At 45.4% G+C, this 17,178-nt stretch overlaps 1 protein-coding gene across 6 annotated transcripts in view; it reads left to right on the top strand.

Moving 5' to 3' along the window:
* Positions 1 to 17,178, top strand: part of EPS15L1 (epidermal growth factor receptor pathway substrate 15 like 1) — a 393,851-nt gene that overhangs the window by 96,930 nt on the left and 279,743 nt on the right. For all 6 annotated transcript variants that reach the window (XM_069767732.1, XM_069767729.1, XM_069767731.1 and 3 more), the window contains exons 9-10: positions 1,915 to 2,151; positions 2,233 to 2,390. In XM_069767732.1, coding sequence (XP_069623833.1) covers positions 1,915 to 2,151; positions 2,233 to 2,390 — 395 coding nt within the window. The remainder of the gene's footprint in view (positions 1 to 1,914; positions 2,152 to 2,232; positions 2,391 to 17,178) is intronic.

The following is a 17,178-nucleotide window of genomic DNA, read 5'->3' as shown; positions in this document are numbered from 1 at the left end:
CCTCGATCTGGGGCTCCACACAAAATCCCACCCCGTGGGGTCAGAATGATCACAAGAACGGTGAGCAAAAATCCCAGAACCACGCGGGGGAACCTAGTGAATGAACTGCAGAAAGCTGGGACCAATGTAACAAGGCCTACCATAAGTAACACACTACGCCACCATGGACTCAGATCCTGCAGTGCCAGACGTGTCCCGCTGCTTAAGCCAGTACATGTCTGGGCCCGTCTAAAGTTTGCTAGAGAGCATTTGGATGATCCAGAGGAGTTTTGGGAGAATGCCCTATGGTCTGATGAAACCAAACTGGAACTGTTTGGTAGAAACACAACTTGTCGTGTTTGGAGGAAAAAGAATACTGAGTTGCATCCATCAAACACCATACCTACTGTAAAGCATGGTGGTGGATACATCATGCTTTGGGGCTGTTTCTCTGCAAAGGGGCCAGGACGCCTGATCCGGGTACATGAAAGAATGAATGGGGCCATGTATCGTGAGATTTTGAGTGCAAACCTCCTTCCATCAGCAAGGGCATTGAAGATGAAACATGGCTGGGTCTTTCAACATGACAATGATCCAAAGCACACCGCCAGGGCAACGAAGGAGTGGCTTCGTAAGAAGCATTTCAAGGTCCTGGAGTGGCCTAGCCAGTCTACAGATCTCAACCCTATAGAAAACCTTTGGAGGGAGTTGAAAGTCCGTGTTGCCAAGCGAAAAGCCAAAAACATCACTGCTCTAGAGGAGATCTGCATGGAGGAATGGGCCAACATACCAACAACAGTGTGTGGCAACCTTGTGAAGACTTACAGAAAACGTTTGACCTCTGTCATTGCCAACAAAGGATATATTACAAAGTATTGAGATTAAATTTTGTTTCTGACCAAATACTTATTTTCCACCATAATATGCAAATAAAATGTTAAAAAAACAGACAATGTGATTTTCTGGATTTTTTTTTCTCAGTTTGTCTCCCATAGTTGAGGTCTACCTATGATGTAAATTACAGACGCCTATCATCTTTTTAAGTGGTGGAACTTGCACTATTGCTGTCTGACTAAATACTTTTTTGCCCCACTGTATATATATGTGTCTCACAGAATAGGTATGTGTATGTATATATATATATATATATATATATATATATATATATATATATATATATATATATATGTCAATGTGTAGACATTTATTCTGTACATCGCACTGAATTGCCGGCTTTTCTCTCTAACAGCGCTGCGTATTTCTCGCAAGTCACACTGCTGGTCCGTGTGTGATCCGTATTTTTGGGGCTTCCATAGACTTTCATTGACGTTTTATTTGCGCAATACGGTGACAAACGCAGCATGCTGAGATTTTCTACGGCCGTAGAAAGCCGTATAATACTGATCAGTTTAATACGGCAGATAGGAACTGGGGCATAGAGAATAATTGTGCCGTATGTTTTGCGAGTTTTACGGACGTAGTTTCTGCGCTCTTACCTCCGTAAAACTCGCAAGTGTGAAGCCGGCCTAAATCTGTAGAATTTAATATATTCATCACCCTCTATATGCCCTGACCAGTATGCTCCTCATTGGGCTGTCGAATTGTATTATTACAGCTTTTTTTAAAATATATCATGTGTGCCAGAGATTTTCTGGATGGGTAAGTTCTTAATTCCATTTTTGTATCCATTATTTTAAGTTTTATTGACAATGAGGTATTAAGTAGTGCCGTTTGGCCACTTTCCAACATCCACTGTATTTTTATGCCAAATGTCATGTGCACGTGTATGGTGTTGGCTGTATTATAGAGCTGATGCCCACTGGTAATTGTCACAATTGGCTTAAAACAGTAGAAGAAATGTTGTCAGATGTCCGTATCGTATACTTGTGTTTTCAAGCGGAATAGCATCTAAAAATGTATTTCTCCCTTTTGCAGGCAATGCATCTAGTATATAGAGCTTTAGAGAAGGAGCCAGTCCCAACGGTTTTACCACAGTCGTTAATCCCCCCTACTAAAAGGAAGAAAACGCCAACATTTCCTGGTGCTGTCCCTGTCCTTCCTGCCAGCCCTCCTCCAAAGGATAGTCTTCGTTCCACTCCATCTCATGGCAGCATGAGCAGTTTAAACAGTGCGGGCAGCTTGTCACCCAAGCATTCATCAAAACCAAGTCAGGTACAAAGGATAATATTTTGTTATGCAGTTGCAATATAAACTATTGCTGTGACATCATGGTTTTATTTTTTCATTCATTAGCCAGCGGTAAATTGGGTTGTTCCTCTGACAGACAAGTTACGTTATGATGACATCTTTCTTCAGACTGACTTGGACATGGATGGTTATGTGAGCGGACTTGAAGTTAAAGATATATTCATGCAATCTGGACTCCCTCAGAATATCTTGGCACACATTTGGTGAGATAAAGGCAGAATATTATGTGATGTTTAAATTTGAACTCTGGTTTCAAAAACCTTTGTATAAATCAATAGTACAAGTGAATAGAAGGAACATTGTAAGATATACAGTATTGCCAGAGAAATCTGCTGTGCTGCTTTCTCCAGTCTGACACACTTCTCCTTCCTGCCTTATCCTTTCTGCAAAAAAAAAACCTCTCCAGAAAAGAGGCCCTGCTAGCACAGTGAGGTGTCAGCTAACACCTCCTATTGGACTCTTACAAGTTTTTTTTTAAATTCTTTATGTAATAGGCAGTAAAACAAGACACAAAAAAACAATGACCCAGATACATAGGGATAACATTGCACATACAACAATCTAGGTCACCGGATAAACAACAAGGACATACTGCATAGGAGTAGACTGTAGGAATGGCTGGAATGGGGCAAGATTATTAACCCCTTCCCGACCTGTGACGCCACGTAGGCATCATGAAAATCGGTGTCAATCCGACCTGTGACGCCTATGTGGCGTCATGGAGGGATCGCATCCCTGCAGATAGGGTGAAAAGATTAACTCCAATTTCACCCGATCTGCAAGGACAGGGGGAGTGGTACTTCAGCCCATGGGGGTGGCTTTGCCCCCACGTGGCTACAATCACTCTGATTGGCTGTTTCACTTTCAACAGCCAATCAGAGCAATTTGTAATATTTCACCTATGAAACTTGGTGAAATATTACAATGCAGCCATGGCCGATGCTGTAATATCATCGGCCATGGATGGAGACCGCGATCTGCCCCCTCCACCGACTGTCAGCGGCGATCTGCCGCCGTTGTCAGTATTTCCTCCCCTCCGTTCTGTGCTCCACTTCCCTCCGCTTCCTTGCTTACCCCTCCTCTCCCCTCCGTCCTGTCTGGCGCCCACCCGCTGTCCGATCCCACCCCTTGTACCTCCGGAGTCCCGTGGTCCCTCCGGGTGTCCGTCCGGCATCTAGGATGGGCGCCGCCATCTTCCAAAATGGCGGGAGCATGCACAGTGCGTCTTATGAATCTGCCGTCCGGCAGATTCATTACAGGTACATTTTGATCACGGTGATAGGTTACAGTTATATGAAAAAGTTTGGGCACCCCTATTAATCTTAAGCTTAATGTTTAATAAAAATTGTTTTTTTTGCAACAGCTATTTCAGTTTCATATATCTAATAACTGTTGGACACAGTAATGTTTCTGCCTTGAAATGAGGTTTATTGTACTAACAGAAAATGTGCAATCTGCATTCAAACAAAATTTGACAGGTGCATATGTATGGGCACCCCACCAGAAAAGTGACATTAATATTTAGTAGATCCTTCTTTTGCAAAAATAACAGCCTCTAGTCGCTTCCTGTAGCTTTTAATGAGTTCCTGGATCCTGGATGAAGGTATTTTTGACCATTTATCTTTACAAAACAATTCCAGTTCAGTTAAGTTTGATGGTCGCCGAGCATGGACAGCCCTCTTCAAATGATCTAACAGATGTTCAATGATATTCAGGTCTGGGTACTGGGATGGCCATTCCAGAACAGTGTAATTGTTCCTCTGCATAAATGCCTGAGTAGATTTGGAGCGGTGTTTTGGAACATTGTCTTGCTGAAAGATCCATCCCCTGCGTAACTTCAACTTTGTCACTGATTCATGAACATTATTGTCAAGAATCTGCTGATACTGAGAGGAATCCATGCGTCCCTTAACTTTAACAAGATTCTCGGTGCCGGCATTGGCCACACAGCCCCAAAGCATGATGGAACCTCCACCACATTTTACTGTGGGTAGCAAGTGTTTTTCTTGGACTCCTGTGTTTTTTGGCCGCCATGCATAACGCCTTTTGTATGACCAAACAACTCAATCTTGGTTTCATCAGTCCACAGGACCTTCTTCCAAAAAGAAATTGGCTTCTCCAAATGTGCCTTTGCATACCTCAGCCGACTCTGTTTGTGGCGTGCTTGCAGAAACGGCTTCTTTCGCATCACTCTCCCATATAGCTTCTCCTTGTGCAAAGTGCGTTGTATAGCTGACCGATGCACAGTGACACCATCTGCAGCAAGCTGATGCTGCAGCTCTCTGGAGGTGGTCTGAGGATTGTCCTTGACTGATCTCACCATTCTTCTTCTCTGCCTTTCTGATGTTTTTCTTGGCCTGCCACTTCTGGCCTTAACAAGAACTGTACCTGTGTTCTTCCATTTCCTTACTATTTTCCTCACAGTGGAAATTGACAGGTTAAATCTCTGAGATAGCTTTTAGTATCCTTCACCTGAACAACTATGTTGAATAATCTTTGTTTTCAGATCATTAGACAGTTGTTTTGAGGAGCCCATGATGCCACTCTTCAGAGGAGATTCAAACAGGAGAACAACTTGCAAGTGGCCACTTTAAGTAGCTTTTCTCATGATTGCATACACCTGGCTATGAAGTTCAAAGCTCAATGAGGTTAGACAACCAAGAAAAGTGCTTTAGTAAGTCAGTAAAAAGTAGGTAGGAGTATTTAAAACAAGAAAATGATGAGGGTGCCCATACTTATGCACCTGTCAAATTTTGTTTGAATGCAGATTGCATATTTTCTGTTAGTACAATAAACCTCATTTCAAGGCAGAAACATTACTGTGTCCAACAGTTATTAGATATATGAAACTGAAATAGCTGTTGCAAAAATACCTATTTTTATAAAACATTAAGCTTAAGATTAATAGGGGTGCCCAAACTTTTTCATATAACTGTATATTGGTAGTTTGAATGGCTTCCTATAAAGCTTACTTGGGTGTAAATAAAAAAATAGAAAAAACGCAATAGCACTCACCAATCAGTGGCAATTCAAACGTCCTTTATTAGAACATGCAGCAAATCATCTTCACGGTCCAAGGGAGGGAGTGAAAGTAGGAGTGCGACAGGCAAGATGACGACGATCGTTTTGCGCTAATACCAAGCGCTTCCACGGGTCTGGAAGCGCTTGGTATTAGCGCGAAACGATCGTCGTCGTCTTGCCTGTCGCACTCCTACTTTCACTCCCTCCCTTGAACCGTGAAGATGATTTGCTGCATGTTCTAATAAAGGACGTTTGAATTGCCACTGATTGGTGAGTGCTATTGCGTTTTTTCTATTTTTTTATTTACATGGACACTTTGTTTCACGCAAGCACCGCCTTTCACCTGATCGGGCTACCTTTTGTTGGGAAACTCTCCACATTGAGTTTATAATCTCTGCAAAGTCGAGCTGTGCCGCTTACTTTTTTTCTTTTTCTTGTCTGGACATTTGCTTACTTGGGTGTGCTAAGGATGTGTTGGCAGGCAGAGGTGAAATGAGGTAGAAAATAAAGCAGCCAAGACAATAATTATAGGGGACCTGTAACTAATCTTCACATGTCTAAAGATGAGCAAAGAAATTTATGCTGCCCTAGTCCAGTGTTGAATCTGGTCAGACATGGCAACTAGGTTTCACTTGTGCGTCCAGCATTAGAGATGCCAATGAGATGCCCATGACGCTAAAAAAACAATTTTTATAAAACATTAAGCTTAAGATTAATAGAGGTGCCCAAACTTTTTCATATAACTGTATATCACATTGATCAAAATAAAAAAAATAGTAAATAAAGCCCCCCCTTATCACCCTCATAGGTAGGGAAAATAATGAAATAAATAAAATATATTTTTATTTTTATTTTTCCACTAGGGTTAGGGTTATAACTAGGGTTATGGCTAGGGTTGCAATTAGGGTTAGAATTAGGGTTAGGGTTGCAATTAGGGTTAGAATTAGGCTATGTGCACACGGTGCGAATTTGGCTGTGGATCCACAGCGGATTGGCCGCTGCGGATTCGTGGCAGTTTTCCATCACGTTTACAGTACCATGTAAACCTATGTAAAACCAAATCCGCTGTGCCCATGGTGTGGAAAATACTGTGCGGAAACGCTGCGTTCTATTTTCCGCAATAGGAATCCGCAGGTGAAATCCGCACAAAAAACACTGGAAATCCACAGTAAATCCGCAAGTAAAATGCAATGCATTTTACCTGTGGATTTTTCAAAAACGGTGCGGAAATATCCCCACACGAATCCGCAATGTGGGCACATAGCCTTAGGGTTAGGGCTGGAACTAGAGTTAGGGTTGGAATTAGGGTTAGTGTTGGAGTTAGGGTTAAGATTAGGGTTAGGGGTGTGTTGAGGTTAGGGTTGTGGTTAGGGGTGTGTTGGGGTTAGGGTTGTGATTATGGTTAAGGTTAGAGTTGTGATTAGGGTTAGGGGTGTTTTGGAGGTAGAATTGAGGGGTTTCCACTGTTTAGGCACATCAGGGGGTCTCCAATCACGACATGGCGCCACCGTTGATTCCAGCCAATCTTGCATTCAAAAAGTCAAATGGTGCTCCCTCTCTTCCGAGCCCCGACGTGTGCCCAAACAGTGGTTTACCCAAACATATGGGCATAAGCGTACTCAGGCAGAATTGTACAACAATTTTGGGGGTCTAATTTCTCCTGTTACCCTTGGAAAAATTAAAAAATGAGGGCTAAAAAATTATTGTGAGGAAAAAATGATTTTTTATTTTCACGGCTCTGTGTTATAAAATTCTATGAAGCACTTGGGGGTTCAAAGTGCTCACCACATATCTAGATAAGTTCCATGGGGGGATCTAGTTTCCAAAATGGGGTCACTTGTGGTGGGTTTCTACTGTTTAGGTACATCAAGGGCTCTGCAAACGCAACGTGACACCCGCAGACCATTCCATCAAAGTCTGCATTTCAAAACGTCACTATTTCCTTTCCGAGCCCCGACGTATGCCCAAACAGTGGTTTACCCCAACATATTGGGCATCAGCGTACTCAGGACAAACTGGACTACAACTATGGAGGTTCAGTTTCTCCTGTTACCCTTGTGAAAATAAAAAATTGCGGACTAAAAAAATCATTTTTGAGGAAAAGATTTTTTTTTTCTCGGCTCTGTGTTATAAACTTTTGTGAAGCACTTGGGGTTCAAAGTGCTCACCACACATCTAGATAAGTTCCTTGGGGGGGTCTAGTTTCCAAAATGGGGTCACTTGTGGGTGGTTTCTACTGTTTAGGCACATCAGGGGCTCTGCAAACGTAACATGATGCCCGCAGACCATTCCATCAAAATCTGCATTTAACCCCTTTATCCCATATGACGTACTATCCCGTCCAGGTGACCTGGGACTTAATTCCCAGTGACGGGATAGTACGTCATAGTGTTTAATGCGACATCGCGACTTAAGTCGCGGTGATCGCATTAAATTTCCGGCGCCATCTTACCTGGAGGAAGATGGCGCCGACATCCCCGGGCATGGCTTCGCCCCCCAGGCCTCTGGATCGCTGTGATTGGCTGTTCAATTCTGAACAGCCAATCACAGCGTTCCTCATTGTTTCAGCCAATCGGAGCGGCTGAAACAATGAGGTCGCAGGCTAGGATCGAGTACCGATGTACTCGATCCTAGGGCCGCTGCCTGGCAACGCCAGGCACCGGCAAAACCCCCCCGGATTGGCGCGATCGCCGATCGTATCGATCGCGCCAATCGCAGGGCACAGCGCCGCTGTGCCCTGCTGTACTGGCCTGGATCGGTGCTGCAATAGCACCGATCGTAGGCCAGAGCCTAGTGCAGGCCCAGCAGGGCCTGCAGAGGCTGATTGGCGCGATCGATGCGAACGACGATCGCGCCAATCACCGGGCACAGCGGCGGTGTTACCGCGCTGTGCCCAGCTGTTCCCTGCCCGGCTTTTCCCTGCCCGGCTTTTCCCTGCCCCGTGCCGGCTGTCCCCTGCACCCATACCCTCTGCCCCCTGCTGTAGCGGCCTGGATCGGTGCTGCCATGGCACCGATCACAGGCCAGTGACTAGTGCAGGCCCAGCAGGGCCTGCAGGAGCTGATTGGCGCGATCAACGATCGCGCCAATCACAGGGCACAGCGGCGGTCACGTTGTGACCGCTGTGTGCCCTGCTGGTGACCTGGCAGTGACCTGCCTAAGATCGGAGGGATCCTAGGCAGTTGCCATGGTCACCAAGCCCTGCAGGGATTGGTGGGATCGATGTTATCATTCGATCCCACCAATGACAGCTCACAGCAGCGGTGTGACCGCTCTGTGACCTGTCTGTCACCTGCAGGTGACCTGTGTGACCGCTCTGCAGGGGTCCTCACTCTAGCTGAGGGACTCCTGCTGAGCGGTCACACAGCCAGATCTTGTCTTGCTGGGCCTTGTGGTGCTACAGAAGCCTGTAACACCACAATCCCCTGCGATACAAAAAAGCGGAAGAAAGAAAACCAAAGAAAGAAAACCAAAGAAAGAAAACCAAAGAAAGAAGAGAGACTACAAAAGGTAAGTGCTAACAGCCCCTACCCAGTCTCATTTCACCCACCCATCCCCCCTTCCACCCACCCCTCCCCCTCTTCCCCCTCTTCCCCCTCTTCCCCCTCTTCCCCCTCTTCCCCCTCTTCCCCTCTTCCCCCCCTTCCCCCTCTTCTTTACCCCCTCCGTCCCTCTTTGCGCTGCCTCCGTGCGCACGTTTAGCAGCCGCCGAGCGTTGATTGGTGACGCAGTTCACCGATCAACACTCGTGCTCGCTTTTTTTTCAGCAGCCCCCTTTGCCCAATTCCGTACACCCATCCCGCAGCCACCAAACTTTGATAAGTGACGCAGTTCACTTATCAGAGCTTGTGCCTGCCGTTTTCCTTTTTTTTTTCTCTCCCACATCTCCGTGCGCTCACCCCGCGCGCATCTAACCCGTGCTTTCCTTTTTTTTTTCCCCACATCTCCGTGCGCTCACCCCGCCGCGTCTAACCCGTGCTTTCCTTTTTTCTTTTTTTTTCTCCCACATCTCCGTGCGCTCACCCCACCGCGTCTAACCCGTGCTTTCCTTTTTTTTTTTTTTTTTTTTCAACCACATCTCCGTGCGCTCACCCCACCGCGTCTAACCCGTGCTTTCCTTTTTTCTTTTTTTTTTCTCCCACATCTCCGTGCGCTCACCCCACCGCGTCTAACCCGTGCTTTCCTTTTTTCTTTTTTTTTTCTCCCACATCTCCGTGCGCTCACCCCACCGCGTCTAACCCGTGCTTTCCTTTTTTTTTTTCTCCCACATCTCCGTGCGCTCACCCCACCGCGTCTAACCCGTGCTTTCCTTTTTTTCCCCCACATCTCCGTGCGCTCACCCCGCCGCGTCTAACCCGTGCTTTCCTTTTTTTTTTTTTTCTCACATCCCTGTGCACGCACCCAGCAGCCGCTGAACTTTGGTAAGTGACGCGGTTCATTTATCAGAGCTCTCGTGCCTGCGGGTTTTTTTTCACATCCCCGTTCACACACCCAGCAGCCGCCAAACTTTGGTAACTGACGCGGTTCACTTATCAGAGCTAGGGCTTGCTGTTTTATACTTTTCTTTCACAGGTATTTTTTTTCCTTTAGCTTTTTGTTTTCAGAGTAGTTTGCACCAAGCACTATCCCCCAACACTTACACAGTTACCAATAAAGTACACTCAAGCACCACACTTACAAATAAAATGTCCCGCTCGTCCCGTTCGTCCCAACGGCGCTATTCAGTGGAGGAGGCATATGCTTTCCTTGCCTCCGACACTGATAGCGAGGGAGAGGATCCCACTTTTCTTTATTTTTCTGATTCTTCCTCATCCTCTTCCCACTCCTCATCTTCCTCCTCCGGCCCTGCGGAACCGCCACGCAGACGCCGCAGGACAGAAGATGAGGCTAGGCCCACCATTGCTGAAGACGAACCAGCACACCCCACTGCGGATCCCATATGGACCAGGCCCCCCGAAAATTACGAGCCACTGATTCCTGATTTTGTGGCAGAATCAGGAATCAAGTTTGACACCACCGGCCTCACAGAACTAGACTTTTTCAAAGTCTTTTTCTCTGAGGCTTTCGTTAACCTCATGGTGGAGCAAACTAATCTGTATGCTCGGCAATTTTTGGCCCAAAACTCGGGTTCATCATATTCTAACTGGTCTCCTGTAGACGCAGTTGAAATGATGCAGTTTTGGGGCCTGGTCCTCCATATGGGGATTCTGAAAAAGCCTGAACTTCGGCAATATTGGAGTGTGGATATTTTATATAACACTCCAGTATTCAGAATGGTCATGACCCGGACGCGTTTTGAGGCCATCCATAAATTCCTGCATTATTCCGATAATGCACGGTGTCCCGCACGAGATGACCCCAACTTTGACCGTCTGTTCAAAGTTCGGCCGGTCATCGAACACTTCAACAAAAAGTTTGCAGAAGTGTACGTGCCTCAAAGGGACATCTGCGTGGATGAGTCCTTAATTCATTTTAAGGGGCGGCTCGGATTCCGTCAATACCTGCCCAGCAAGAGGGCCAGGTACGGAATCAAACTCTACAAGCTGTGTGAGAGTACCTCAGGGTACACCCACAGCTTTAGAGTCTACGAGGGGAAGGACAGCAGGATTGAACCGCCTGAGTGTCCCCCTGTCCTGGGAGTGAGTGGGAAAATAGTGTGGGATTTGGTGCACCCACTGCTGGATAAAGGTTATCACCTCTATACCGATAACTTTTATTCCAGCATCCCACTCTACAAATCTCTCTTTGCGCGAGGTACCGTAGCCTGCGGTACTGTCCGCAAAAATCAGAGAGGCCTCCCAAAGACGCTACTTGGGCAGATTCTCAGAAAAGGTGAGAGCAAAGCCCAATGTAGCGACCACCTGCTGGTTGTCAAGTACAAGGACAAAAGGGATGTCCTTCTGTTGACCACCATACACGGTGATGGCAGCGCCCTCAGCACTGTTCGGGGTACCTCTGCACAGGTCTTGAAACCGGACTGTGTACTTGGGTACAACAAAAACATGGGGGGCGTTGATCTCTCCGATCAACTCCTCCAACCGTACAGTGCTTTGAGAAAGGCCAGGGTGTGGTACAAAAAGCTGTCCGTGCACATCGTACAAATGGCAATGCTCAACGCTTTCCTGCTGTCACGATGTGCACGCAACACCGATACGTCGTACCTTCATTTCCAAGAGGTAGTGGTTAAGGCCCTGATGTTTGGCACGAGGGAAGGAGCGGGCCCCAGTACTTCTGGAACTGAAGGTGCACGTATCGTACCAGGCCAGCATTTTCCTGGGGTGGTCCCGCCAACTGAAAAAAAAGGTAAGCCGCAAAAAAGGTGCCGAGTGTGCTACAAAAGAGGAATTCGAAGGGACACCATCTATCAATGCGACACCTGCCCCGACAAACCTGGCCTGTGTATGAAGGATTGCTTTAAATTGTACCACACCTCCATGCACTACTAATTTACTTTCCAGGAAATAGAATAATTCCAAAGTTGGCACATCTACGTAGGTTCTCTGGGGGTCTACTTTCCAAAATGTTGTCACTTGTGGGTTTTTTTCCTGTTTAGGCACATCAGGGGCTCTGCAAACGGAACATGACGCCCGCAGACGATTCCATCAAAGTCTGCATTCAAAAACGTCAGTACTTCCCTTTCGAGCCCCAACGTGTGCCCAAACAGTTTTTTCCCACATGTGGGGTACCAGCGTACTCAGGGCAAATTGGACAACAACTTTTGTGGTCCAATTTCTCCTGTTACCCTTGGGAAATTAAAAAATTGGGGACTAAAAGATCATTTTTGTGGGCAAAAAATAGGATTTTTTATTTTCACGCCCGGGCGTTATAAACTTTAGTGAAACACTTGGGGGTTCAAAGTTGTCACCACACATCTAGACAAGTTCCTTAGGGGGTCTAGTTTCCAAATTGGGGTCACTTGTGGGGGGTTTCCACTGTTTAGGCACATCAGGGGCTCGTCAAACGGAACGTGACGGCCGCAGATGATTCCATCAAAGCCTGCATTCCAAAACGTCACTACTTCCCTTCCGAGCCCTGACGTGTGCCCAAACAGTAGTTTTCTCCCACATATGGGGTACCAGCCTACTCAGGACAAATTGGACAACAACTTTTGTGGTCCAATTTCTCCTGTTACCCATGGGAAATTAAAAAATTGGGGACTAAAAGATCATTTTTGTGGGCAAAAAATAGGATTTTTTATTTTCACGCCCGGGCGTTATAAACTTTAGTGAAACACTTGGGGGTTCAAAGTTGTCACCACACATCTAGTCAAGTTCCTTAGGGGGTCTAGTTTCCAAATTGGGGTCACTTGTGGGGGGTTTCCACTGTTTAGGCACATCAGGGGCTCGTCAAACGGAACGTGACGGCCGCAGACGATTCCATCAAAGCCTGCATTCCAAAACGTCACTACTTCCCTTCCGAGCCCTGACGTGTGCCCAAACAGTAGTTTTCTCCCACATATGGGGTACCAGCCTACTCAGGACAAATTGGACAACAACTTTTGTGGTCCAATTTCTCCTGTTACCCTTGGGAAATTAAAAAATTGGGGACTAAAAGATCATTTTTGTGGGCAAAAAATAGGATTTTTTATTTTCACGCCCGGGCGTTATAAACTTTAGTGAAACACTTGGGGGTTCAAAGTTGTCACCACACATCTAGACAAGTTCCTTAGGGGGTCTAGTTTCCAAATTGGGGTCACTTGTGGGGGGTTTCCACTGTTTAGGCACATCAGGGGCTCGTCAAACGGAACGTGACGGCCGCAGATGATTCCATCAAAGCCTGCATTCCAAAACGTCACTACTTCCCTTCCGAGCCCTGACGTGTGCCCAAACAGTAGTTTTCTCCCACATATGGGGTACCAGCCTACTCAGGACAAATTGGACAACAACTTTTGTGGTCCAATTTCTCCTGTTACCCATGGGAAATTAAAAAATTGGGGACTAAAAGATCATTTTTGTGGGCAAAAAATAGGATTTTTTATTTTCACGCCCGGGCGTTATAAACTTTAGTGAAACACTTGGGGGTTCAAAGTTGTCACCACACATCTAGTCAAGTTCCTTAGGGGGTCTAGTTTCCAAATTGGGGTCACTTGTGGGGGGTTTCCACTGTTTAGGCACATCAGGGGCTCGTCAAACGGAACGTGACGGCCGCAGACGATTCCATCAAAGCCTGCATTCCAAAACGTCACTACTTCCCTTCCGAGCCCTGATGTGTGCCCAAACAGTAGTTTTCTCCCACATATGGGGTACCAGCCTACTCAGGACAAATTGGACAACAACTTTTGTGGTCCAATTTCTCCTGTTACCCATGGGAAATTAAAAAATTGGGGACTAAAAGATCATTTTTGTGGGCAAAAAATAGGATTTTTTATTTTCATGCCCGGGCGGTATAAACTTCTGTGAAGCACTTGGGGGATAAAAGTGCTCACCACACATCTAGTTAAGTTCCTTAGGGGGTCTAGTTTCCAAAATGGGGTCACTTGTTGGGGGTTTCCACTGTTTAGGCACATCAGGGGCTCACCAAACGCGACGTGGCGTCCGATCTCAATTCCAGCTAATTTTAGCTTGAAAAAGTCTTATGGCGCTCCTTCCCTTCTGAGCCCTGCCATGCGCCCAAACAGTGGTTCCCCCCCCACATATGGGGTATTGTCTTACTCTGGACAAATTGGACTATAACTTTTATGGTCCAATTTCTTCAGTTACCCTTGTGAAAATAAAAAATTGGGGACTAAACGATCATGTTTGTGGAAAAAATATGTTTTTTTATTTTTACGCACGGGCGGTATAAACTTCTGTGAAGCACTTGAGGGATAAAAGTGCTCACCACACATCTAGATAAGTTCCTTAGGGGGTCTAGTTTCCAAAATGGGGTCACTTGTGGGGGGTTTCCACTGTTTAGGCACATCAGGGGCTCACCAAACGCGACGTGGCGTCCGATCTCAATTCCAGCTAATTTTAGCTTGAAAAAGTCTTATGGCGCTCCTTCCCTTCTGAGCCCTGCCATGCGCCCAAACAGTGGTTCCCCCCCACATATGGGGTATTGTCTTACTCAGGACAAATTGGACTACAACTTTTATGGTCCAATTTCTTCAGTTACCCTTGTGAAAATAAAAAATTGGGGACTAAACTATCATGTTTGTGGAAAAAATACGTTTTTTTATTTTTACGCACGGGCGGTATAAACTTCTGTGAAGCACTTGGGGGATAAAAGTGCTCACCACACATCTAGATAAGTTCCTTAGGGGGTCTAGTTTCCAAAATGGGGTCACTTGTTGGGGGTTTCCACTGTTTAGGCACATCAGGGGCTCACCAAATGCGACGTGGCGTCCGATCTCAATTCCAGCTAATTTTAGCTTGAAAAAGTCTTATGGCGCTCCTTCCCTTCTGAGCCCTGCCATGCGCCCAAACAGTGGTTCCCCCCACATATGGGGTATTGTCTTACTCAGGACAAATTGGACTACAACTTTTATGGTCCAATTTCTTCAGTTACCCTTGTGAAAATAAAAAATTGGGGACTAAACGATCATGTTTGTGGAAAAAATACGTTTTTTTATTTTTACGCACGGGCGGTATAAACTTCTGTGAAGCACTTGGGGGATAAAAGTGCTCACCACACATCTAGATAAGTTCCTTAGGGGGTCTAGTTTCCAAAATGGGGTCACTTGTGGGGGGTTTCCACTGTTTAGGCACATCAGGGGCTCACCAAACGCGACGTGGCGTCCGATCTCAATTCCAGCTAATTTTAGCTTGAAAAAGTCTTATGGCGCTCCTTCCCTTCTGAGCCCTGCCATGTGCCCAAACAGTGGTTCCCCCCCACATATGGGGTATTGTCTTACTCAGGACAAATTGGACTACAACTTTTATGGTCCAATTTCTTCAGTTACCCTTGCGAAAATAAAAAATTGGGGACTAAACTATCATGTTTGTGGAAAAAATACGTTTTTTTATTTTTACGCACGGGCGGTATAAACTTCTGTGAAGCACTTGGGGGATAAAAGTGCTCACCACACATCTAGATAAGTTCCTTAGGGGGTCTAGTTTCCAAAATGGGGTCACTTGTTGGGGGTTTCCACTGTTTAGGCACATCAGGGGCTCACCAAATGCGACGTGGCGTCCGATCTCAATTCCAGCTAATTTTAGCTTGAAAAAGTCTTATGGCGCTCCTTCCCTTCTGAGCCCTGCCATGCGCCCAAACAGTGGTTCCCCCCACATATGGGGTATTGTCTTACTCAGGACAAATTGGACTACAACTTTTATGGTCCAATTTCTTCAGTTACCCTTGTGAAAATAAAAAATTGGGGACTAAACGATCATGTTTGTGGAAAAAATACGTTTTTTTATTTTTACGCACGGGCGGTATAAACTTCTGTGAAGCACTTGGGGGATAAAAGTGCTCACCACACATCTAGATAAGTTCCTTAGGGGGTCTAGTTTCCAAAATGGGGTCACTTGTGGGGGGTTTCCACTGTTTAGGCACATCAGGGGCTCACCAAACGCGACGTGGCGTCCGATCTCAATTCCAGCTAATTTTAGCTTGAAAAAGTCTTATGGCGCTCCTTCCCTTCTGAGCCCTGCCATGCGCCCAAACAGTGGTTCCCCCCCACATATGGGGTATTGTCTTACTCAGGACAAATTGGACTACAACTTTTATGGTCCAATTTCTTCAGTTACCCTTGCGAAAATAAAAAATTGGGGACTAAACGATCATGTTTGTGGAAAAAATACGTTTTTTTATTTTTACGCACGGGCGGTATAAACTTCTGTGAAGCACTTGGGGGATAAAAGTGCTCACCACACATCTAGATAAGTTCCTTAGGGGGTCTAGTTTCCAAAATGGGGTCACTTGTGGGGGGTTTCCACTGTTTAGGCACATCAGGGGCTCACCAAACGCGACGTGGCGTCCGATCTCAATTCCAACTAATTTTAGCTTGAAAAAGTCAAATGGCGCTCCTTCCCTTCTGAGCTCTGCCATGCGCCCAAACAGTGGTTCCCTCCACATATGGGGTATCAGCGTACTCAGGACAAATTGGACAACAACTTTTGCAGTCTAATTTCTCCTCTTACCTTTGGGAAAATAAAAAAATTGTTGCTAAAAGATCGTTTTCATGACTAAAAAGTTACATTTTCATTTTTTCTTTCAACATTGCTTTAGCTCTCATGAAGCACCAGAAGGGTTAATAAACTTCTTGAATGTGGTTTTGATCAGCTTGAGGGGTGCAGTTTTTAGAATGGTGTCACTTTTGGGTATTTTTTGCTATATAGACCCCTAAATGTGACTTCAAATGTGAGGTGGTCCCTAAAAAAAATGGTTTTGTAAATTTTGTTGTAAAAATGAGAAATTGCTGGTCAACTTTTAACCCTTATAACTCCCTAACAAAAAAAAAAATTGTTTCCAAAATTGTGCTGATGTAAAGTAGACATGTGGGAAATGTTAATTATTAAGTTTTTTGCGTGACATATCTCTGTGATTTAAGGGCATAAAAATTCAAAGTTCGAAAATTGCGAAATTTTCTAAATTTTCGCCAAATTTCCATTTTTTTCACAAATAAACGCAGGTAATATCAAAGAAATTTTAGCACTATCATGAAGTACAATATGTCACGAGAAAACAATGTCAGAATCGCCAAGATCCGTTGAAGCGTTCCAGAGTTATAACCTCATAAAGGGACAGTGGTCAGAATTGTAAAAATTGGCCCGGTCATTAACGTGCAAACCACCCCCGGGGCTTAAGGGGTTAAAAACATCACTACTTCCCTTCCGAGCTCTGCCATGCTCCCAAACAGTGGTTTACCCCCACATATGGGGTATAAGCGTACTCAGGACAAACTGGACAACAACTTTTGTGGTCCAATTTCTCCTGTTGCCCTTGTGAAAATAAAAAGTTGTGGGCTAAAAATTAATTTTTGTGGAAAGAAAAATGATTTTTTATTTTCATGGCTCTGCGTTATAAACTTCTGTGAAGCACTTGGGGGTT

Source organism: Ranitomeya imitator, chromosome 1 (assembly GCF_032444005.1).
Source record: "Ranitomeya imitator isolate aRanImi1 chromosome 1, aRanImi1.pri, whole genome shotgun sequence".
NCBI lineage: Eukaryota > Metazoa > Chordata > Amphibia > Anura > Dendrobatidae > Ranitomeya > Ranitomeya imitator.
This window is presented reverse-complemented; position numbering and strand designations above follow the sequence as displayed.